Consider the following 25,945-nt stretch of genomic DNA (forward strand, 5'->3'; position numbering starts at 1 on the left):
ACAAAATATGAGCTGGATTCATCTTAAGAGCATTCTGTTTTGTGTTCAGTCAAACTTGTGTCTTCTGTTGATTATAAATCAGTCCCTGGTGGTCTAGTGGTTAGGATTCGGCGCTCTCACCGCCGCGGCCCGGGTTCGATTCCCGGTCAGGGAACTCATCTTTAGATTCTCTGAGAGTCTAACCTATCGAAGGTTTATGGGAGTGGGACCCAGATACTCCTCAACATGACGCCTTATACTGGCTCAAAACGGTGGAACGGCTGTGACAACAACAACAAATGTAATTGATTGTTACATTTAGCCAATGCATTTATTCAACACGACCTATAATAAATGCAATCAACCAAGAAGAGACAAGCTGAAGTTTAAATTTGTAGTGCTATGTGAGGAAAGGGAAAAGACGCAGTGGAAACAGGTTAGGGTTAGGGTTAGGGTTTTGGGGAACGCGCGTGGTGCACGGGCTCTCGGGTACATATTTTTTGTTTAAAAACCTATTTAAAAACTCCTGTAATAAAACCAATACAAGTTTATAAAAGCTTATTATCGGCATGCAGGTAAAATTAGTGTGAAAAAAAAGATAAATAAATACATAAAAGTGCTTAGTAAAATAAGTGCTTATAAAAATAAGTGCTGGTAATAAAAATCACATCAACACAAATGTTAAAATATGTAAGATATAAAACAAATATATAAAATGTAAAATATAAAATACACACGGGTTAGTAGGCACACGGGGAGGGAAACTTTTAAAATAAAGTCAACCAAGTGTCCCTAAAAGTGTTTAAAACCCAGGCCGAGGTCTAGAGAGGTGGTGCAGGTGAGACATGGGACACGCCTTGGATGATGTTTAAAAATACTTTATTAAAGGGGCTTATTTCAGGGTGTTTCCCTGCAGGAGGCTACACCATCCATTTAAAATAAAGTGGAAAGTAATAGCTAAAACATAAATGAAATAATATAAACAATGTTTAAATAGGAAACGGGGGATTAATAATATATAAAAAATAATCAAATATATAACCTCCTCATTTGGAACCTAATGAAATAAGAAACATGCAATACACCGTGCAAACATAGAATAAACTGTGACATGTAAAATATAATAGAAAAATATAATAGAAAAATATAAGAAAAATATATAACATGGTAGTAATAATAATAATAATAATAATAAACAAAAAAAAAAACATGCATTTATGCAAAATATGTATAAATAATAAATAATACAGATAAATACTACAGTATAAATAAATGATACATTGATAAATAAATAAGTAAATAGTAAAAAAAGCTACATTAGTTAAAAAGCAATCCCCTTAGGTAATATATATAAAAATAACTAAATAATAAAATAGGGTGGGACTTCTGGTTTCTCACACACAAAGTCACATTGTAAGTTAAATGTTGATATTTTCAGGGAAAGGGAAACAAAATATGAGCTGGATTCATCTTAAGAGCATTCTGTTTTGTGTTCAGTCAAACTTGTGTCTTCTGTTGATTATAAAACAGTCCCTGGTGGTCTAGTGGTTAGGATTCGGCGCTCTCACCGCCGCGGCCCGGCTTCGATTCCCGGTCAGGGAACTCATCTTTAGAGTCTCTGAGAGTCGAACCTATCGAAGGTTTATGTGAGTGGGACCCAGATACTCCTCAACATGACCCCTTATACTGGCTCAAAACGGTGGAACGGCTGTGACAAAAAAAAATAAAATCCAATTGATTGTTACATTTAGCCAATGCATTTATTCAACACAACCTATAATAAATGCAATCAACCAAGCTAAAGTTTGCATTTTTAGTGCTATGTGAGGAAGGGGAAAAGGTGCAGTGGAAACAGGTTAGGGTTAGGGTTCAGTCTGTATCAGAACACTTTCTACTTTCCTGATATCAATGGGGAGCTTGTCCCAGCCTTTATGGAGCCAGGATAGCAAACATAATTGAACTTAGACCACACACTATTCCACCAGAGTCTCAGGGGTTCTAGATCGACATGAGTCAAACTGTTTGTTGAATACAGAAATAAAAAGTTTGATTCTATTTTTCAAGGTGGGTTGCCAGTCTTCAAGGTAGATGTGTGGGACTGTCTGCCCTTCTGATATCATCAGGGTTCCTGTATACTGGTTCCCGAGCCAGTATACTGATGAGGCGTCATGTTGAGGAGTATCTGGGTCCCACATAAACCTTTGATTCGGCTACATTCTCCGAGACGCTAAAGGTGAGTTCCCTGACCGGGAATCGAACCCGGGCCGCGGCGGTGAGAGCGCCGAATCCTAACCACTAGACCACCAGGGACTGTTTTTTAAAGAACAGAAGACACATCTTTGACCTGAGACAAAGAAAATGCCCTTCAGGGTGAATATGGCAAAATATCTCCCAATCCACTAAAATATCCCCAATATTTCTCTGTCAATGTGACATTCTCTGTGTGAGACAGTATCACTTGTTCAGTCAGCCAATCAAAAGCCAGACAGAAGTGAGAAAAAGATGTGAATGAGTTCCTAACGACCAATCAGATGTCCCCATTGAATTTCCAGGGAACTGGTTTTTCTTTTATGCTAACACTATTTAAAGCCCCTAACAATAAGTGCAATCAACCAAGAAGATACAATCTGAAACAGCAATACATTTGTACGTTTATAAGATAATATTTAGCTTGTTGATGCCAATTTGGGATTTTTTTTATTTTAGCTTTCGGTAAGTCATACCAGTAAGTGAGAAGTGCTTTTGTTTTCAATTGTATTGGCTATATGTTCAGAGACTCTAAAGAGTCGTTCCCTGACCGGGAATCGAACCCGGGCCGCTGCGGTGAGAGCACCGAATCCTAACCACTAGACCACCAGGGACTGTTTTGTAATCAACAGAAGACACATGTTTGGCAGATTCTTGTCTCCTTTTACCTGAAAATATCAACATTTATCTTTCAATGTGAGTGTGTGAGAAAGCCTCGTTAGTATAGTCAGCCAATCAAAACCCAGACAAAAGTGATACAAAGGTGTGAATGTGTTCCTAACAACCAATCAACATCTCCCATTGAAGTAACGCTTTTATCAAAAGCCACTAATAATAACTGCATCCAACCAAGAAGACACAAACTCCAAACAGCATCTTGTAATCCTAAGAGTATTAGCTTTCGCTACGTCATAAACAATAAGTGAGAAGTATTTTGTGATGAACCGTAAAACAGAGACATGTTTGACTGAACACAAAAGAGAATGCTCTTAAGCTGAATCAGCTCATATTTAGGTCGATTCTGTCTCCTTTTCCCTGAAAATATCAACATGTATCTTTCAATGCGACTTTCTGTGTGCCAGACAGACATGAGACAAAGGTGTGAATGTGTTCCTAACGACCAATCAACATCTCCCATTGAATGTCCAGGGAACATTTTTTTTTAACTTTCGCTACGTGTATTTTTGTTTTGCTTATTTCCTTTCCTTAGTGGCTATATTTTCAGGGACTCTAAAGATGAGTTCCCTGACTGGGAATCGAACCCCGTCCGCGGCAGTGAGAGCAAATATCTGCCAAGTTGTAGTGTAAACAAGTTTGAGTCTAAAGGTCTAAATTCAGTCTCTATGGGTGAAATATTAGCGTTCAACTCCTGCTGCTCTCAGTGAATTGACTCTGTTCATTTGGACGTTGAACCCTCAGGTCATGTTACACTCTGTCGGGCTATTTTTAAATGCTGTAGCCTCACATACCAGCTGCTCTGAGACCAGCATCCCCCTTTAAGCAAGGCTCTGTGGCGCAATGGATAGCGCGTTGGACTTCTAGGCAGTCACAGAAGAAGTGATTCAAAGGTTGTGGGTTCGAGTCCCACCAGAGTCGACATTTATTGGCGCCATGTTGACTAACAGCTGAGGAAATCTGCACTCTCTCACCCAGAGGAACGTGACATGCATTTAATCCCACTACACAAACATTCCCTGTGAAGATATATAGAGGATTATTTAGTGCTTTGAATAGTTTTGCAGAACTTCTCACTGACTTTTTGTTTGTTCGTGTTTTTCCCACAAAGCTGGAAGTTATTTTGTCCAGATTTATTTCAGAGTTTGAGGGCTCAACTTTCACTCTGAGCTGTGACTTCCTGTCACCAAGCCACACACACACACACACACACACACACACACACACACACACACACACACACACACACACACACACACACACACACACACACACACACACACAACCACACACACACACACACACACACACAACCACACACACGCACGCACACACACACACACACACACAAACACACACACACACACACACTCACACACACACACACACACACACACACACACAGTAATGATGTGTAATTACACTTAGCCACCATGCTGTTTAGTTGCTCGGCTGTTATATTGGCTTCCATAGTTAGCATTCAGACACACACACACACACACACACACACACACACACACACACACATACACATACACACACTCTGTACACAGCACTGATTGTTGCTTGACTTGGCATGTAGGTACACACACACACACACACACACACTCCAATATACTGTGAGTGCAGGAAGTTGCATGGTTTGTGGCGATAAAGTTTTGCACTGAACAATGTTTCTGCCTTGACACACACACACACACACACACACACACACACACACACACACACACACACACACACACACACACACACACACACACACACACACACACACACACATACACACTCACACAATAAAATGCCACAGCCGATGTGTTGATTATAACCATAGAAAATAACAGAGCAGAAAATAGAGAACGCCCAAGATAAGGCTGCAGAAAAAAAGACAGATGAAGGATAGAATAGAAACAGAGAGGAAGAGGAGGCGGAGGAGGAGGAAGAATTGAGAGAGAAAATGGACGACAAGCATCTTTAGCTGTGGTTGTGTTCTTGTCTATGATTGGCCGGTTTCTGAAGCCTCCCCACTCTTAATTACTCTTTTAAGTGTTTACAAACTGTGTTGATTAAAAACAAGTGAGAATCAACAAACCAGACATTGAAACAAAGGGACAAAACACTCTTTACCACAAGGCGCTTTCACACCGCAGTTCTTTTCCCACAAAGGTTCATGAGAACTCTTTAGTTCAACTACAGATCGCGTTCACACCGGAATAAGTCCCTGGGGGAGGATTACGCAAATGAAGCCGCTGACGTCACTTCGTCTTCTTCTGCTTTGGGTTTACTGGCAGGCCGCAAACAACTTCACGGCGTATACTGCCACCCGGAGTCCCCGGCCGTAAGTCCCCGGAGTTGGGGACTGGCTTCAGTAGAAGCTGCTGGGACTCCCAGCAGCTTCTACTGAAGCCTTCAGAGTAAATCGCCAGAACGCCGACACCTCCTCATCTCCACCGCTCCCATGTTTTCTTTTGTGTTGCCATAAGTTAGTCTCTCTGCGTTTGTGCGCTGTGCTAATGCTAATGCTAATAATCCTAATGCGAGGATAATAAAATGGCGGCTTCACAAAACTTTTTGGGAGTTTTACGAGGCGTGGTTTGCAATCCGCCCAGCCAATCAGACATAGGAACCTTTTTCTCCCACGAAAGTACCTGCTCTCTAGAAAAGGGGGTAAAAAAGGTTCTGATGAACTCATTTTAGTTCCCGCTCTTTTTGGTGTGAACGTGACATTTCGGAACTATATCGGAACTAAAGTGGGAAAAGTACTGCGGTGTGAACGCGCCTATAGATTCATGGTGGTTGATGATTGTTTTCTCAGGGGATTTATTACATTTTTCATATCTAATGTGAATTTAAGATAGAATAAATTATCTAAAAATAAAAGGTACAAGTGTTTCAAACATAAAATCACATTTGAATGTTGTTCACATGAGCTTATATGTGAATCCAACATAACACATAAAATGAGAGATACTTTCACATGGATTATTATCTGTTAAAGACATGTCACATGTATATATATATAAAACAACAATTTGCCTTCAGTATAAGTCATTGCATTTATTAGAACCATTTATGTATTAGTTGTATATCTTATACAGCGTTCTTCACTCTATTGCACTTATATCACCAAGGATATACTCTAAGAAAGGCTCTCTCTTCATTAATACCTTCAGGCTGACTTTACTGAGAGTTTTGCTTCTTGAAAAAAGAGGAAATCAATCTTAAACAAAGTGTCCAGTCACAGAGGGACTGGTGTAAAATGAGCAGATTGTTTTAGGGAGTTCACTGTTGTCTGTAGGAACGACTGTCAACAAATGGAAACCCTGAGGATGTGTGTGTGTGTGTGTGTGTGTGTGTGTGTGTGTGTGTGTGTGTGTGTGTGTGTGTGTGTGTGTTTGGCACAGTGCTGTGGGAAAGTCAAAGGTCATATGGACAGTCTTCTGGACCGTAAACGACGATGTGAGAGGACCGACTTCCTGTCTCTGTCTCCGTCAATATGTCACTATGTCAGCCAAACACACACACACTACACACATACACACACACACACACACACACACACACACACACACACACACACACACACACACCTCTCCTGAATGTATTTCTTTGTTTGGTTTTAATGTATTTATTCCAGTTCTATGTCAGAGGAACCTTACCACATTTGAGGAAATTCAATTATTTGTAGAAAACTGAAATTAAATTACTAGCCTAATTTGCTGACCCCAAACTTTTGGCTAAAGATTTATCACATGATTTCTCTACTGTCAACTCTCTATTGTGTTTGAAGTCCACTTTCACATTAGCCTTAAAACTACATTTTGAAACTACAATTTAAATTACATTTTTGGGGGAAACATATTTTTCTCCGGACTATTTATCTTATAGTTCAAATGAAATGATGTAAAAAGTGAATGCTAATATACATCCTTAATCCTAAAGCAGGTTAAAAAAGACAGATACGATAAGTGTCCCATCTGAAAACAAAAGTCAAGTTGACTTTCTTAAACTAACATACAAACATTTAATATGTATATAACGTACATCTGTATTTCCTTTAAAGAAACATCTCTAAAGCTGTGGTTTTCATAGTGTTTTTGACATTCCCTTTATAAAAGACCATTAAAATAAAACAACGAAATATAAGTCAGAAACTTCTGCACTTTTCTCAGTAGCAGCAGTTTGTTGCAGAGCGGCTACACAGGCTGTGATTTGTTATTTTTCTAAGAAACAGCCATGTTGCGTCACTGTTGAGCCCATAATGACAGCGAGGAGCTCTTCTCTTATTACTGTAATCACTCACACTGGAATCCACTACACCTATAGTTTCACAGCACGTGTTTAAAGAGGAATTCCACCTCAAAATGGCATTCACAGCTCACTGACTTTAGGAAAACCATTTAGTTGTTTTTAACAAAAATGATTAATATAGGCTTGTAAATTAGGTCTAAATATAACTTTGTAGTGATAAGTTGTTTGTGCTTTTATGTTTTTACCTAAAATTACTGTTAATTGTTTAATAAATAATAACAAAATCCAATATAGTGTGAAAGGAAATGTCTTTAAAAGCAAATGCTCTGTCTTTCATGCTGTCTTTAAACACTCTTATTAATTGTATATGCTCTGACATTGACAATGAATGAAAAATAAATCTAATTCTCACAAAAAAATCAAAGCAGTACTTTACAAATCTCTGAAAATGAAGAAATTATTCATATTATCCCACAAAATAAAGTGGAACGTACAAATTCAATTATTTCTTTCACATAATTCATATGAACAGGGTATATAGAGGTTAACCAATAACCTACTTTACATACTAACCCTTTAAGAACTAAACATATCTTTTTAATGTTGCACTTCTGATCATTGTGTCCCTGTAATAGCCTCAGTTCTCTCAGTGTGTTTTTAGGGTGGATTTCAGCCGCACTAACTGTTATGTCACAGCTCCTGATGTGCAGTTAAGATTCATGTTCCTGTCAGATTTAACAACCCTGGAACATGAAAATGAGTGGGTGCTGTCATGTTTGAAGACTCTGCGCGTGTTTGAGCTAAACGTCCAGGCTTAAAGACCAAATAAATGATTAATGAGTTCCTCAGGGAGCTACCCTGGGTCCCCTAAAGTTCTGATTAGGTCGTAATTGATCAAACTGAGGACCAAGCTGAAGCTGATTATCAAAAACAATACTGAGAACAGGCTAACGCTCACACCTGGATACTTGAGATTAGGCATGATTTTAGATTACTTGGTAAGGGTGTGGAGTTTTAGGTTTGGGATGAAACATTAAAGCAACATCCAGGAAGTATTTTTGTATTTGTCAGACAGTTTATAGATTTTTTATCTTCACGGTCATCTGTATATTTTTTCTTACTTTCTAATGCTGGTTTATTTCTATTTCTATTTTGAGATGTTTCTATTTTAGAATGGTTTATTTCTTCTCTATTAATTTGTTATTATGTGCAATGCCTTGTTTTATGCTGCTGCAACACATTTTCTTTACCCAAATTGTGATTAATAAAGTACATCTTATCTTATCGTACATTTTGCCAAATACCGGGCCTAACCGGATTACTGAAAGACAGTGTATCTGGAACTGGATACTATATTTCGTTGCCTTTTCTTGCCTCTTTGTAGTAATGCACCTGATGGATTGGAGTCTACCAACATTGGTTAACTGCAAATTCCCACATTTTCATGTGTCTGCATTACGTACATAAAAGTCGACTCTGGTGGGACTCGAACCCACAGCCTTTGAATACCTTCTCCTGGGCATATCTAGAAGTCCAATGCGCTGTCCATTGCGCCACAGAGCCAGTAAAAACATGATTCTCCTCCGCTGTAATCTGTTCTCGTGCATGTTGCTGGCCTCGCCTCAGACTCTGACTGCTCTATTAGTCAATTTCTAAATATATAAATCACCTTTTTCTATTATCTGATTACAAATGCAATAGAGTGCTGCAGGGATGTTGTATTTGTGTAGTCCTGGAAGGCATCATATCTCTGGTTCCCACGACAAAAAGCTAATGGGATTTTTCAATTTTCTAGGCTAATAAGGACAGCACGGTCACATGATTTCACGTCACCACCGCTAAGCTAAAGGTGGCTAATGTTGGGCTATAAAGGAACTACAGCACGGTCACATGACTTCACATCACCACCGCTAAGCTAAAGGTGGCTAATGTTGGGCTATAATGGAACTACAGCACGGTCACATGACTTCACGTCACCACCGCTAAGCTAAAGGTGGCTAATGTTGGGCTATAAAGGAACTACAGCACGGTCACATGACTTCACGTCACCACCGCTAAGCTAAAGGAGGCTAATGTTGGGCTATAATGGAACTACAGCACGGTCACATGAATTCACGTCACCACCGCTAAGCTAAAGGTGGCTAATGTTGGGCTATAATGGAACTACAGCACGGTCACATGACTTCACGTCACCACCGCTAAGCTAAAGGCGGCTAATGTTGGGCTATAATGGAACTACAGCACGGTCACATGACTTCACATCACCACCGCTAAGCTAAAGGTGGCTAATATTGTGCGTGATGACGTTAAGTAGTCTCATTTAGACCGACATCTTTAAATCTCTGGTGGGATATCTGCGAATGCATTTTATGTAGTAGAGTCAGCTTGTAATAACCACAGACCAAGAAACCATTGACTTCCAGGCAAGAGAACAGGAAGTGCTCAAATGCTGATTCAGGCATATCAGTGTATAAAAATCATTGTATAAAAGTTGAATGTAACGCTATTGGATGGCATTGGAAAATATTTGCTGATAAGGGCTTTAAAATGTGCAATGACATCTCGTACACTTTGCAGTGTCTGAACCTTCAAGATGTGATTTGATTGGCCAGTGCCTCGTCTTGTGTGTGCACAAGAAAGAAAAGGATAGAACAAAACGCATCGAACCACATCCTGTGTTTGCAGTCGGGCGCACAGCTTTCAGCTTTGCTTCACACAGGAAATCAAATGGGTTGAGAAACTGTTTGGTTTCAGTCTGATGGGGACGGACAGACTTCAGTTGTTCTTTAACGGTGAATCAGACATTTTAACAGAGATGTCCGCCGCCTGACACACACACCCACACACACACACACACACACACACACACTGAAAGCCTTGAGACTGTAAGTATATCTACAGTCACTCTTTATCTGTAATATGTTTCTGATGTGTGTGTTAGATAAATCTACTTAATAATGTCTCAGTCTGGTCGGTTGCTTTCATTAGTTTGGTTTCAGGTTTGTCTTGTTCTGGGGATTCTGCAGAACACGCTTTAGTTTCTAAAACATATGTATGTATTTCTACAATAAAGTAGTTCTTTAAAGGAAAAGGCATAAATATTCCTGATGCCATGAGCTTGTGTTCTTGTGTTTGAAACCAAACGAGAAACGAACAAACGAACGAACATTATAAATTCATTAATTAATACGATTCATTTTGTCTATTTGTTGGTAAAGTTGTGTCTGCAGTACAAGCTGAGGAACTGAGAATATTCACACACACAAACATTGAGGCTTTATGAAGTGTGTGTGTGTGTGTGTGTGTGTGTGTGTGTGTGTGTGTGTGTGTGTGTGTGTGTGTGTGTGTGTGTGTGTGTGTGTGTGTGTGTGTGTGTGTGTGTGTGTGTGTGTGTGTGTGTGTGTGTGTGTGTGTGTGTGTGTGTGTGTGTGTGTGTGTGTGTGTGTATTTGCATTGAATAGTAGTGATATGATTTTATATACAATTTTGAATAAGTTTGGTTTCTGGTTTTCTTGCTTTTTGGGGATTTAACAGAAAACCTTGTTAAACAAAGTATATATAAAGTAATTGTTAGTGATTTATTTTGTTATTTGGAAGCTTGCTTTCTGCTGTACTGAAGTATCCTTGCTTATTGAAGGAGTTTTAAGCTAATAAAGCTAAACAAATGATTTATTTGTATGTATTTTGCAGCAAATGAACAAACAATGACGCTTCCAGAAGTGCTTGTGTTAGCATTGAATAGCAGGGATGCTAACATGTTGCGTTTTAAAACAAAACACTTCACATTGAACTTAAAATTCAATGTGAAACTGCTGCTTCTGCTTTCTTCCACTTTAACCCTTCACTCTGTCCATCACTACAGCAACATGTATTTATTTATCTCTCTGTTTCCTGATGTGAGTCTGGATCTTCTCTAAACTTCCCCTCTGCTCTGCTTCTCAGCTGTTTTGATGTCAGCGCTGTTTATAAGACGGAGATGAAGTCATGGTGCAAGGTTTTATTCTGGAGAAGAGCCAGAGCTGATAAGAGAGGGGGGGGGGCGGTATGATGTCAGCGGGGATAATGAGACCTTGTTAACTTTCTGAATGTTTTACACGTTGCTCTGGTGTCTGAACAGCATCATCGTGACAGGAAACCTTTCTGTGACTCTTCCATTAACACCCAGTAACACGAGGCTCTAACATATCAGAGGTGTTGATGCCACCGCTTTTCATTCTGTTTCGATATTCTACTATGTTTAGATTACTGATATACAAAGCTAGCTGTAAAGCACTTGTCAACGCGCCGGTTTTAAAACATCTGTAACAATTTTTACTGATAATTGTTGTTGAATTAACACATTTCTGTCTATGCCTTATCATTGAAATAACACAAAAGGCAGTGCTGATAAGATAAGAAGTACTTTATTGATCGAAATTTGGGAAATGTTTGCGTTGCAGCAGCAGAAAAAGACAAGGCGTTGTATATTGTTTATAGACATAAACAATTCAAAATGTAAACATCATAAAATAGCATTAAAAAAGTAGAAAATACACAATTTGAAATTTACAGTAAACAAAATATATAGCAAGATATTATATAACAAATGTAACTAAATTAACTAAATGTACCCACATTTTAAAAAGGTGATAGGCTCTTCAATTAATCTATATATCATTCAAATTGCAATATGGACAAGTGCAATGTCCAAATTGCAGGATGCCTAATATTTTTTAAAGTCAAAATATCCTTTAAATGACCATTTTAAAGTAAATACCGTGGTGCTGCAGAAAGGTCCCTCCCTACTTATTATACAGACTTAACAATTGCTACACACACAAGTAATAATTGTAATATGTTCTTCAATACAAATGAGAATATCATATATAAACTTCATCATATCGCAACTGCAAAATCAGCCAAATGAATCGCAATTTGATTCGTTTTTTCCAAATAGTCAGCCGTAGACAGTGGATTATGTTTCTGTTTCTTTGTAATCGCAGCTAAATACTGTGTTTTCTGTATGAATAAATACATAATGATAGCAAACTGTATATCTGCACGTATTCAGGCACATTCATGCATGTGTACAGTACCTCCATCTTGAAAAATAGGGCTCCTTCAGAAAGCCACGTGTATTACAAACACACATGCAAGTCTTTTTGCCTCCCACTTACAGTAAGAGCAAATATCTCTTCTTCCACACAAAGTAATGAGCTGAGTTTTATAAAGCAGGACAGGAGATGAATGAAGAGATGCTGAGGAGATTCCTCTCGTGTCAGATTGACTGTGAAGTCAAATAAATGAAGTAGTGAATTACTCACTTCCTGCCTGACTCACAGTTTGATGTACTGTCGACTGAGTGAATGCCATGGCTAAATAAGGCTTCATCTGAGTGTGTGTGTGTGTGTGTGTGTGTGTGTGTGTGTGTGTGTGTGTGTGTGTGTGTGTGTGTGTGTGTGTGTGTGTGTGTGTGTGTGTGTGTGTGTGTGTGTGTGTGTGTGTGTGTGTGTGTGTGTGTGTGTGTGTGTGTGTGTGTGTGTGTGTGTGTGTGTGTGTGTGTGTGTGACTCACTGCAGCTCTCTCCACATGAAATAAGCATCATTATTTACATCCATATACATGTACGTACTTTATACAAATTGGAGGTACTTTTACTTTAGTTGAGTGCAGATTTATACCTCGACTCTTCTATATCTCAGAAATCATTTTACAGTTTTTCATTTACAGATGTGTTCATTTTATAAGTAAAACTTTACTTTTCACTTCAGGATATATTACTACACAATCAGTAAGTACTTTAAGGATATATTACTACACAATCAGTAAGTACTTTAAGGATATATTACTACACAATCAGTAAGTACTTTAAGGATATATTACTACACAATCAGTAAGTACTTTAAGGATGTATTACTATGCAATCTGTAAGTACTTTAAGGATATATTATTACAATAAGTGAATTCCAGACGACCAGAAGTTGTGTGGCTTTCTGGGTCAGGAGGGGACGTATCGTCCTGATGTTGTAAATAGTGTATCTGCAGCAGCGGGTTGTAGCAGCGATGTTTGCAGTGAAGGACAGGTTGTTATCTAGGGTCACACCCAGATTCCTTGCAGTCTGAGTCGGGGAAACAACAGAGGGGCCGATGTTGATTGTTAGGTCAAGAGTGGGAGACTCTTTTCCCGGAAGAAAAAGCAGTTCAGTCTTGTCAAGGTTGAGCTTGAGGTGGTGAGCAGACATCCACTGAGAGATGCCAGCTAGACAAGCAGAGATACGTGGGACGACCTGGGTCTCTGAGCGGGGAAAGGTGTCGTCAGCGTAGCAATGGTACTTACTGCACAATCTGTAAGTACTTTTAGGATATATTACTGCACAATCTGTAAGTACTTTTAGGATATATTACTGCACAATCTGTAAGTACTTTTAGGATATATTACTGCACAATTAAACTCTTAAGTACTTAAACCTAATTTTTTTTATAATACATAAATACTTTTTCTTAAAGTACTGTAACTACATTTTGCATGAATACATTTTTTAATGCATTGCTTACTAGTGGGGATATTTTCCCAGTGTACTAACAGTACTTGTACTACAATGAACAAACTGAAAAGTTGAATTTAAGTAATTGTATTATGTCAACAAATGTCCCATAACTGTATTATGTTTAGAGATGTCCCGATCCGATCACGTGATCGGGGATCGGAGCCGATCACGTGATATTCAAAAGATCGGAATCGGAAGAAAAAAATCGGGGATCGGGAATTTCTTTTTTTTTTTTTTTTTTTTTTTATAAAATATTTTTATAATTTTATTTAATGTTACAAAAATGACCATGTTCACGTCTTGAAGTCATCCTGAGGCCTTAGTTTTGGTTTAAAATTACACAACATCATGTATGTGTTGCTTCTTTTGGGCTTGTTTTCATAGACCTGGTTGCTTATTTCTCTCAAATCTGGCAACAGAGTGGGCGCAGTGTCTAATAGTAGCAGTAAGCTAACAAGAGGCTACGTTCAGCTGGTGCCTCGGGAGTCGGGACAGAGAAAATGTCAGTAGTTTGGAAGTATTATAAAATTGAAAGCGAAGGCAGTGTAACAGCCAGATGCAATGTTTGCAAGGCGGAGGTTCCGCGTGGTGGAAAGAACAGAGCTACGTTCAACACGACCAATCTAATACGAACACCAACAACAACACGACGAGTACACAGCGGCCACTCAGGTAACGGCACTGAAACAACCGACACTTTCAGAGACTTTTAAAAGGAAAGAGAAACTGCCCCAGAACAGTGAAAAGGCCAAAAAAATAACAGCCAAGATAGCTGAATTCATCGCGTTGGATGACCAGCCGTTATCTGTTACCTTTTTTTTTCTCTTAATGCATTGCATAAAGATCGGATCGGGAAAAATCGGTATCGGCAGATTGTCAAAATCAAATGATCGGAATCGGATCGGGAGCAAAAAAAGGTGATCGGGACATCCCTAATTATGTTAGTTTAAAGCGTTAATAATAAGTTGAACCTATCTTTTCATTGTACTTTTTTTTCAACTAGCCTAACAAAATCATGTGAAATCTGTTGACATAATACATTTAATTAAAGCCAACGTTTCACTTTTTTCAGTGTAGTATGGAGTATTGTCTCGTACTTTTTAGCAGTAAATGATCTGAATACTTCTTCCACTTCTGGCCGAACAAGCAAGTGTTTTTGTGTCGGATCTCTCAGTGACTCTCAGCTCGTTTCTCTGAAATATGTTGGTGGTTTTCCAGATGCAACATCACTCTGCATGTCGAACAGGGAACAACAGGTCGTTAAACCTCAGGCATTATTCTGCAGCACTTTCACTGCGAGAGAGGGAGGGTCTTCCTGTAACAACCTGCTGCAGAAACCTGGAGGAAAAAGTTCTCATTTAACACTCGCTGTTTGGGAAAGTCCTCGTGCCAGGAAGTCTGGAATGTGAACTCTAATGAGCGTTAAAGCGTTCTCCTGCAGGACAGGTGCGTCTGGAAACTGGAAATAAAATGATTACAGTCTCTGTGAAGGCGTGACGAAGGGAAAGGATATAATTGCATTTTTAAATATGAGGCAATGTGTTTTATGAGAGGAGAAAGAATGGGGGGGAAACTGTCAATAAAAAGGCTTAAAAGACAGGTTGCCAGGTTTTGTTCCAACATTTCTATGCGGAGAACGAGAAGTAACAGAGATGGATTTCAGGTTATCTTAAAAAGAGAAATGTTAAGCTTGTAACTTTCTCTAAGTTTCAATTTCTATACACAGTTAAGAAATCAGATGTGTGTGTGTTAGTGGAAGTGTTTCCTATCCTGATGAAGACAACAAGCTTTCTTCACACTTAGCCCCAATCCATCTTTGTTTTTTGCGCTACAAGTAAATAATAATAATAATACTTGTATTTGCGTCGCACCTGTCATACAAAGACAAGATGAGAAGCAGAATAAACACAATATGACAATTACAAAAACAGAAAGAGTTTGATCACAGTAAGATAAAACATTAAGTGTTTTGTCTTTAGTAAATGCAGCTAGCCTCAGATTAGCATGTGAAGAGATATTTTAATTGGAGTAAAATAAGTCAGGTGATGTATGTATAACATGCCTTATTTGAAGTAACGTAATAACTACAACAAACATACCTATATTATCGCGAACTGTGATATTTTCCTAAACCTCACAAGTAGTTTTGTTTGATTTCAAAAGAATTTGGGAATGAGAGCATGATGTAGCAGTTTAGCTACATCTACAATACCAAGGCGCTACGCTAACGGCTATTCACAAACACATAGGTTATTACAATACAAATAGTATGTATTCATTCTGATAGAGAGAGAGAGAGAGAGAGAGAGAGAGAGAGAGAGAGAGAGAGAGAGGCAGAAAAGTTGGTTGATGTATTTTCAAACTTTAGACGGAGATGTTTCCCCACACTTTCACTCCTTATGCCAAACTAAGCTAAGCTAAGCTAAGCTAAACTAAGCTAAGCTGACTGGACTGCAGCTCAAGTCTTCTTCTCTTTCCCTTACAACAAAGCTTATACCATAAAAAGTGTAACTATATTCAGAGGATGAAGACGAATCAGCTTCCGAGTGTGCTTCAGTTTTTAAAGACTAAACACAAGTTACATACGGGAGGCTTTATCGATAAAAATGTAATGTAAAAAAATTGATTATTGGAAACGGCTGATATTCAAACATAATTATCAACGTGTCATTTCTCATAATTCACTGTAATTTAAACAAAAGCAAAAGCGTTGTTGTGTCAGGGGTGTTGATTCCCTGCTGCACACACACTTCCTGTTCACAGGGTGTGTGCAGCTTCACACTCTCAATGATCAGAAAACACACTTCTTCTCAGACGGACGTGTGTTTTCTCGTTAGTACTTCCTGTCTGGGTGTAGTAGAGCCAGCTGCAGAGACGCAGGAAACAAGGTACGAATCGTCATCTGTCTTTATTCAAAGGTATCAAACAATTCATTAAAATCAGTAAATACCTTTTAAACATCAGCTGTGAAGAGCTGGTTGATTGTTAGACGAAACAGACGATGTTGATTTTTGTTTATTGTGGAGATGAAGCCGGGGTGACGGAGCATAACATTAAAACGTCTTTTATTCAGAATTTCCTCTTACAGTTTGTTTTTCAATTGACCTTTCATATTAAGTTTGCTTTTTTGCTCATTTTAGTTGCATAAAATGTGTTTTTGTTATTCAAGATGACCCACTAATTACAATAATACATCCTGTATTTATTGTAAATTGGCCCTTAAATAGTGTTGTATTTGTCAGATAGGTTATAGATTTTTTTTATCTTTACGGTCAACTTGTATATTTTCTACTTTTTCAATGCTGTTTTATTTCTATTTTGAGATGTTTTACATTTTAGAATTGTTTATTTCTACTCTTTTAATTTCCTTGTCTTTTATGCTGCTGAAACGCAAACATTTCCCAATTTAGGATCAATAAAGTCCATCTTATCTTACATAACACATACAGTAACTTTATTCCTATTCAAAAACAAAAAGTAACTGAGCAGCAGCAATACATATAGTGACTGTCACAACCACAACAACAACAACAACAACAGGAAAAGGAAGTCTATTGACAGTTTGGTACCACTTTACAATAAGACTACCCTTATAAAGGATTCATAAAGGGTTGATAATTAGGTTATGAATTAGGTTGTAAACACTTTATTAATCATTAAGAACCATTTATAAACCAGTTCTAACATACATACATCAACACAGGATAACTATTTGGCAAGATGACTAAGCCTTATATTGGCTACTTACAGTACGGATAAATGTGGGCGCACTATTTGGCAAGATGACTAAGCCTTATATTGGCTACCTACAGTACGGATAAATGTGGGCTCACTATTTGGCAAGATGACTAAGCCTTATATTGGCTACTTACAGTACGGATAAATGTGGGCTCACTATTTGGCAAGATGACTAAGCCTTATATTGGCTACCTAGCTTACTTCGTCTTCTTCATCTGCCAGCATCCTTGGTATCTGTTGTTCACTGAGTTGATTCCCCCCATCCATCTTGATGTTTCTTGGCATCTCTTTATGACCATTTATTTATGAGTTACTAACATTTATAGTTGCCAAAAGGGAGCCTTATTGTAAAGTGTAAAACACATTCCCATTTATTAATGAGTTAATACCATTTCTAATAAGACTTAGCAGTACAGATAAATATGGGCTCACTATTAGGCAAGATGACTAAGCCTTATATTGGCTACTTACAGTACAGATAAATATGGGCTCACTATTTGGCAAGATGACTAAGCCTTATATTGGCTACTTAGCGAGAATCCACTCAGTGAGCAACAGACACCAAGGATGCTGGCTGATGAAGAAGACGAAGTAAGCTAGGTAGCCAATATAAGGCTTAGCAGTACAGATACATGGGGGCTCACTATTTGGCAAGATGACTAAGCCTTATATTGGCTACTTACAGTACAGATAAATGTGGGCTCACTATTTGGCAAGATGACTAAGCCTTATATTGGCTACTTAGCGAGAATCCACTCAGTGAGCAACAGACACCAAGGATGCTGGCTGATGAAGAAGACGAAGTAAGCTAGGTAGCCAATATAAGGCTTAGCAGTACAGATACATGGGGGCTCACTATTTGGCAAGATGACTAAGCCTTATATTGGCTACTTACAGTACAGATAAATGTGGGCTCACTATTTGGCAAGCAACCGGTCACAGTTGCCCTGTTTATCTCATGTCTTATAAAAGCTTATTAATGATTTATAAAGTGTTCACAACCTAATTAATAAAGGTATTACAAACTATTCGTAAACCCTTTATACGGGTAGTCTTATTGTAAAGTGGTACCGACAGTTTTTACTAGAGTTGAAAATAGGAAAAATTAATAATTTATCATTTGATAGCTTCAAACTTATTACATCTAACAACAACTATTGTTTACAACAAAACAACTCTCCTCAGATGTCCTGTGATCTTTTCTAGCACAGACATCGTAAACATGTTTTTGCTAATTGCATTTTTGTTGGATTTGTTCGAAGATGTCCAAACTGTGGACGCCATGTTTGTCTGTTTTCTCACTTTTATATCTTCTTCTTCCTCTGGTGTTCGACTGCAGATCGCAATGATCTTTGACCTTTAATCTCTTCTCTTTTTGAGATGCATGTATTTTGACGCATGGTCCTTGTTCAGAAAAGATATATAATAATGAAAAACTGCATTAAAATAAACCCTTTTCTTTGAGTTAGTTATGACTCTGCTCTCTTGTCTCCAGCAGCCAAACTTTCCTTTATCTTCTCCCTCTTCGTCCTCTTCGTCCTCTTCTTCCTCTTCTACAAACCACCTCCTGCTCTTGACTGATAACATTTATATGACAAACTGCATTAAGAGAAACCTTTTTTCTTGAAGTTTCTGAGTTATTTATGTATTTCTTTTTAAAAATATTCTTGTTTATTGAATAATTTTATTAATTTTATATATTTTATCGTATTTATTGGTTTTTGTCTTGCTTTGTTTTACTCAGAGGAATCACTATTTATTTTATTGTGTTTTATTATTTATTATCATACCTGTTGCCTGCTGTCTCTTAAAGTGTTCACGTGTTATATCATGTTGCTGCTTATTGTTCTTGTTCTGTTTTAAATTGTGTGTTTCTGTATATATCTAATACTTCTCTCTTTCCTTCTTCTTCTTCCTCTTCTGCTAACCACCTCTCCTGCTCCTCTCCATGGGACTGTGTTCCTCCTCCTAACGGTTACAGTCTTTATGAAAACACATGTTTCTTGACGTTTCTTTGAGTTTCTGAGTTATTTATGACTCTTCTCTCTTGTCTCCAGCAGCCAAGCTTTCCTTTATCCTCTTCCTCTTCTACAAACTAACTTTCCTGCTCTTTACTGATAACATTTTTATGAAAAACTGCATTAAAACTAGGGATGCTCCGATCGCCAATTTTGGGGCGATCGGAATTAAATCTTCCATTTAAAGTGATGTTTAAAACTCAGTTAATGCTCATTCACTGGAGCTTCCACAAACAATCAACTTCATTATTACATTCAAATGAAGTTCATTATTCAAGTTTACATTCACTTTGGAGAAGAACAAGGGAGGAGAGAAGAAGAGCATGAGAAGACAGAAGAGAGAAAGAGAGATGGAGAACGAGAGAGAGGGGGAGAGAGAGAGAGAGGAGGCGAGAGAGCGAGAGAAGGGGAGAAGAGAGAGAGAGGAGAGAGAGAGAGAGAGAGAGGAGAAAGAGAGAGAGAGACGAGAAGGAGAGAGAGAGAGGATATCTCTCTCTCTCTCTCTCTCTCTCTCTCTCTCTCTCTCTCGTCTCTCTCTCTCTCTCTCTCTCTCTCTCTCTCTCTCTCCCTCTCTCTCTCTCCTGACAGCCCATCAGTATCTCCTGCAGCTCACTGATCCAGTAATGAGTGACCCGACAGTGAAGAATAAATATATGTATAACTATAGCTTGTTCCAGAGGTAGATAAAATAGCTAAGTGTGTTAGGTCTAACTCTTAATGTGTGTGTTCTGCTCACAGGTCCGTCACAGCGGGTGGAACTGCAGGATTTCTGCTTCACACACGTTGCATACCGCTATTTTATTGTCTTTTTCGGACACTTAAAATAATGCCAGACCGGTGAAGCCATTTTGGCGAGCTTGTTTTGCCGCGCACAGAGAAAAGTGTCATGTATTTTACGTCATGCGATCGGCTCTCGCGATCGGCATGTTTAGAGAGCACCGATCGATCGGTAGAGAGTGAGTATCGGCAGATCTCGATCGGTGACTGATCGATCGGAGCATCCCTAATTAAAACAACCTATTTTCTTCGAGTTTCTTTCCTGAGTAATTCCTGTAGATTCTTAACCCCCCCCCCCTCTCTCTTCTTCTCTTCTCTCCGTCTCCAGCAGCCAAGCGTCCGTCCTCAGCCTCCTCGCTGCCGGGCATTGTGGGTAGGATGATGTCGTCGGTAGAGCGTGGCGCCTCCTCTTCCTCCTGCACCTCCGTCAACACGCTCTCCTCCTCCGCCTCCTCCGTCTCCCTGCAGGACACCTCCCACTCCTCCTCTTCCTCCTCCTCCTCTTCCTCACTGCCATATGGCGCCGTGCCCACTTACAACTCTTCCTCCTCTTCCACGCCAAAGAGAAATGGATCCGATATCAGCCTGGACCTCACGCCCCTTGTTAGGCCTCATGGAGGAGGGGGAGGAGCTACTGCAGGAGGAGGCGGGGCTTGTGGAGCTCAGGTGATAGGGGAAGCCCCGCCCCCTGATGGAGCCGCCCTATTGGTCGAGGTGCCGTTGGTAGTTCCGCCCCGACAGCTGTCCCGATTGGATAGAGTCGTCTTGGAGATCGTGGAGACCGAACAGGCCTACGTCCGGGATCTGAAGAGCATCGTGGAGGTAAGAAACCACAGCTGGAAATAATGATACATCTATTTAGCATGTTTTAAAGGTCTCCTATCATGCAAAATACACTTTTAGATGTCTTTTAAACATAAATATGTGTCCCCGGTGTGTCAGAAAACACCTCTCTCACGGAGCTGATCCAGATTTGCTGCATCATGACGACAATACTAAAATGTGGGCGGGCTTTACACCCACGGGCCAATCAGAAACGTTGCTGTCAGAAACAATGAGACGTGTTCTGGACGTAATATGATCTGTGTTTACATTAGCATCGCTAACACTCAGAGCTAACCTGTACTGGAGAGAGTGTGTGTGAAGAAGCACCTTGTGGTAAACCTGAGAGAGAGAAAGAGTTTGAGCTCCATACTGTTTCAGAGAGAATCCTTGATGTGGTTTGGAACATGAGATGGAGTTTAGTCACGGCAGCATTTAGCTGAGTTTCTGCCGCATGGTTTTTCCACCACTCAACCAAATGAAAGGAGGTGTGTGTGTGTGTGTGTGTGTGTGTGTGTGTGTGTGTGTGTGTGTGTGTGTGTGTGTGTGTTTGTAGGCCAGCTGCAGGTAAGCTCGCCCAAAGGCATTCACACCTGGCCAGTAAATCTATGACTAGCTCCTCCCTAACACACACACACACACACTCTCACACACACACACACACACACACACACACACACACACACACACACAACACACACACACACACATACACGCACACACACACACACACACACACACACACACACACACACACACACACACCTCTGCCCACTATTGCACCGTAGATGGACAAACATTTTCAAAACTGACTCAGGTTTTAGAGACTTCCATTCATATTTGTTGGTTTAAAATATAATTATGATGATATTTAATCTGCCATAATGCAGGTGTGTTTTCCTCCACATGTTTTATGCAGATGTTTAATTTTGCAAGTGGACACGTTGCCTAACTTTGATTGTAAGTGATGCAAGTTCTTCTGTGAGTAAGAAAATGAACTTTTACAAAGGGAGGTTTGAATGGAAAAACGTTTTTGTGAGAATCTGCTGACTTAATGGTTTTATTGTGTGTGTGTGTGTGTGTGTGTGTGTGTGTGTGTGTGTGTGTGTGTGTGTGTGTGTGTGTGTGTGTGTGTGTGTGTCATCCATCACTGGCCCAGGTGCAGCCAGGCACTGTGTGTGTGTGTGTGTGTGTGTGTGTGTGTGTGTGTGTGTGTGTGTGTGTGTGGGTGTGTGTGTGTGTGTGTGTGTGTGTGTGTGTGTGTGTGTGTATGTGTGTGTGTCTTGGCAGAGGATGAAAGCGGCAGTAAATTCTGTCTTTTACTTCAAAAGGATGTTTCACACTCCTTTCTGACAGTTGAGGGCACACACACACACACACACACATTCTGAGCTGTCATCGTGGTTATCAGCTGTCTGTCAGTCTCTTCTTCTCTGACCTTCCTCGGAGGGCGGACCTTTCTCTCATCGCCACATCTTTCTTCTTCGTTGGTTAATCCCCCCCGACTCTCTCTCTCTGTGTTCACCCACACTCAGAGGTCATTGCCAAAAACACACAACTAGTAATAACCTCATACTCTTTTCATATATTCCTATTTATTTACAACAGTCTTACGATGATACAACAATAAGACCCCTAGTTAGGACCTAACACAACATAAAAGGTGTGTTTACCAACATCCTGATAGACAGAATTATAATCAGGTTATATTTAAGAAGGTTAGCTCTTAAAATGAGTTTGAATTACGTAAGTATGCATGCTGCTATTTCTAACTTCTCACTTCATTAACAGTGACACGATGTCCCGAGGAGGCTTCATACATATCAGAGACTTTGTGACTAAGGATTACATGATGTAATAAGTTAACGAGTGTGAGTGTCTGGAGCCTAAACACACTTCTTAGAGCAATGTTATTCATCACACATTTCAAACCTGCTGAAAATGCACTTACAATAGGTTTCTAGCGCCAAAATGACACCCCCCCTCGAATGCTGCCCTTATACGTGCGATTGTCCAATAGGTATGAAATTGGAGGAGTATATGCATCATGTGGAGAGGAAAACATAAGTCTATCGAAGCGAGATCGTAAACACAACAGGAAGTCAGATATTTGGGATTTTATAGCGTTTCTTTACCATTTGTGGTGCCAGACTCGCACAAACACCTCCTATAGATTTCATCTGATCAACCCTAACAACCAAAAGCCCAAATAAAGTATACAATCTGTTTCTGATGATAAGCATCCTCAGAGCATTGGTGCTTTAGTGCTTTTATACTCAGAGACAGGATAATGAGACTCTTTGAGACGTTTAAACTCCTGCCCTGATGTTCGGAGGAATACATCGGCACCTTTTCCTCTCCGTCGTTGTTCTGCTAACTCTTCTGGGTTTTTGGCGTAGAGGCATTGAAACTTTGCCACATGGACAGATGCAACCCGATGCAACAAAAAGGGCAAATTCAGCTGCAAAACTTTATGACACATTATCCAAAATCCAGTCTCTGTGGATTCACCAGACAGCGTGAGGAAGCAGAGAAACAATCCCAGAATTCCTCTCTCCTGATGGAAAGGAGGTCTGATGGATGATACGCGTGTGTATGTGTGTGTGTGTGTGTGTGTGTGTGTGGTGTGTGTGTGTGTGTGTGTGTGTGTGTGTGTGTGTGTGTGTGTGTGTGTGTGTGTGTGTGTGTGTGTGTGTGTGGTGTGTGTGTGTGTTTGTGTGTGTGTGTGTGTGTGTATGTCCTGTAATGTAAGCCCTCTCTCCTGCTGCTCTCTGCATTTGAGGTTTTGCTGAAGTCTGGTTTTGATTGAGGCTACATGCATGATGTCACGCTCACTGGGAATCTGAACCCACTGCCATAATAGGCCTGAGTGTGTGTGTGTGTGTGTGTGTGTGTGTGTGTGTGTGTGTGTGTGTGTGTGGTGTGTGTGTGTGTGTGTGTGTGTGTGTGTGTGAGAGAGAGAGAGAGAGAGAGAGAGAGAGAGAGAGAGAGAGAGAACAATATCAACACACTGACAGAGAACAGTTCCTCTCGCTGACTTTTAAACTTTTCTCCAGATTTCCTGATAAATCACTGAACTCTTTAAATTGAGTTTTCTTTCGCTGTTTTTTTTAAAGAGTTTTCTGGGAAATTGCTGAATTATGTGGAATTATGTATAAGTGGAACAATTTCATCTCATTTAGAGACTTTTTACTAAGAAAGAATAAAGTGATACATGAGATCTTGCAGCCAAGTGGGACAGGAAACCCAGAGGGGGGGGGGGGGGGGGGGGATGACGTGGGGAACAACCAGAAAGCCAGAAGTGGAGAAAAGATGGGGAGGAAGGAGGTGGGAGGAAGGAGGTGGGATTGAAGGAGGTGGGGAACAAGAAAGGGGGGAAACAGAGAGAGGGAGGGATGCACAACGTAAAGGCAAAGTGAAGTAGAGACGAGAAGTTGGAAAGGAAAAAGGAGGTGCAGAAAGAAGGACATGACGACGGGGAAGAATGTGAGGGAGGAGGGGGAGACGTTTGGGGAACAAGGAGGGAAACACAAAGAGGACAAGAAACATGGAGACGAATTAAAGAAATAAGTGTTGGGAGAGAAAGACGTTTGTTTCTGCTTCGACATTTCTTCCTTTCAGATCTTTAACCTGCAGCAGATGAGTTCTATCACCATGAGATACAACTGTGTCCATGCAGAGGGGAAGTGTGCAGCGGGGAAGTGTGAAGCGGGGAAGTGGAAAAGCGTGCAAATATAAAACGTGTCAATCGGCAAAATAAGAACAACTTGAGGCGTGTGGTGCAGTGGGTTGTGCGCTGGTGTTGGGATCAGGGGGTCACAGGTTCAAACCCCACTGCAGTCATCATGTCGTTGTGTCCCTGAGACACTTCACCCCAAAGTGCTCCTGTGGGGATTGCCCACAGTATTGAGTATGTTAGTCGCTTTGGATAAAAGCGACTAACAAGTGACATGTCATGTAATGATTAATGTGCAAAAAACAAATGTACACAATGTCAATCAATGAATTAAAGAGAGCAACATCCAGTTAGAAAACCAATTTGTAACTATTGATGTTGTGTTTTCTAAATTAACTTCTTTGCGTTTTGAGTGGCATTTAGTTCCTCTAAATAGGATAAAAGGCAGACATCTGTACGGCCACTATCTCCAACATATGGCAGGTTTCAAGATTCAAACATTCAATCGTTCTTCTGTCTTGTACATGACGAATAAGTCAACTACAGATAAGAGGTTAATGTTTTTGGGTGATCAATAAGTTAACGTTCCCTAAACATGTGTGGGAACTTAAAAAGTGGGGTTCAATAATAAAAGAACGTGGCTCTGTGGTGCAATGGACAGCGCATTGGACTTCTAGATATGCGCAGGAGAAGGTATTCAAAGGCTGTGGGTTCGTGTCCCACCAGAGTCGACATTTAAAGGTGTTCATAATTAAGATACATGAACCAACAGAAATGTCAATGGTTTATGTGATTATGTAGTCGGCAAACTCTGGTAAACTTTGATAGTACTTCAACTTCCACTCAAGTCCATTGAGACACACAAATGTACACTATGTCCATAATACTGATGTAGTAGTTTCGTTCAGTAGACTTGTTCATTTCTTTCCAAGGCAATAATCCAGGTTCTTTTTTAATTGTTTTTTAACCTTTGGAAGTCTGAAGCAAATCAAACAAGCTGTAAAAGCAACAACACATATAATACAATTTATAGAGATCAAATCTGCCAACAAAAAACATCATGTTTGTAACCAAACAAGTGGCTCTGTGGCGCAATGGACAGCGCATTGGACTTCTAGATATGCCCAGAAGGTATTCAAAGGTTGTGGGTTCGAGTCCCACCAGAGTCGACATTTATACCGATGTATGGGTATTTCAAAGTGCAGATCTCATTACTTGTATATGATGGCAAAGTAAAG

General features: G+C 39.8%; 1 protein-coding gene and 7 non-coding genes across 13 annotated transcripts in view; 5 read left to right on the top strand and 3 right to left on the bottom strand.

The window, feature by feature from the left end:
* Positions 1-25,945, top strand: part of plekhg2 (pleckstrin homology domain containing, family G (with RhoGef domain) member 2) — a 92,046-nt gene that overhangs the window by 21,377 nt on the left and 44,724 nt on the right. The window contains exons 1-2 of one of the 6 annotated variants that reach the window (XM_034123691.1): positions 9,869-10,034; positions 20,538-21,031. In XM_034123691.1, the coding sequence (XP_033979582.1) occupies positions 20,588-21,031 (444 nt within the window). In that variant the 5' untranslated portion in view covers positions 9,869-10,034; positions 20,538-20,587. Of the gene's footprint in view, positions 1-9,868; positions 10,035-16,491; positions 16,565-20,537; positions 21,032-25,945 lie in introns of those variants that run through there. The other 5 variants (XM_034123694.1, XM_034123693.1, XM_034123692.1 and 2 more) reach the window with 5 other exon arrangements.
* On the top strand, positions 83-154 carry trnae-cuc. Its single transcript has one exon. It is a non-coding gene; the product is annotated as a tRNA-Glu (tRNA).
* On the top strand, positions 1,510-1,581 carry trnae-cuc. The gene has a single exon. It is a non-coding gene; the product is annotated as a tRNA-Glu (tRNA).
* On the bottom strand, positions 2,218-2,289 carry trnae-cuc. Its single transcript has one exon. It is a non-coding gene; the product is annotated as a tRNA-Glu (tRNA).
* On the bottom strand, positions 2,769-2,840 carry trnae-cuc. The gene has a single exon. It is a non-coding gene; the product is annotated as a tRNA-Glu (tRNA).
* trnar-ucu lies at positions 3,731-3,822 on the top strand. The gene is given in 2 exon segments: positions 3,731-3,767; positions 3,787-3,822. It is a non-coding gene; the product is annotated as a tRNA-Arg (tRNA).
* Positions 8,621-8,712, bottom strand: trnar-ucu. Its single transcript is given in 2 exon segments — positions 8,621-8,656; positions 8,676-8,712. It is a non-coding gene; the product is annotated as a tRNA-Arg (tRNA).
* On the top strand, positions 25,788-25,876 carry trnar-ucu. Its single transcript is given in 2 exon segments — positions 25,788-25,824; positions 25,841-25,876. It is a non-coding gene; the product is annotated as a tRNA-Arg (tRNA).

Source organism: Trematomus bernacchii, unplaced genomic scaffold (genome assembly GCF_902827165.1).
Source record: "Trematomus bernacchii unplaced genomic scaffold, fTreBer1.1, whole genome shotgun sequence".
Lineage (NCBI taxonomy): Eukaryota > Metazoa > Chordata > Actinopteri > Perciformes > Nototheniidae > Trematomus > Trematomus bernacchii.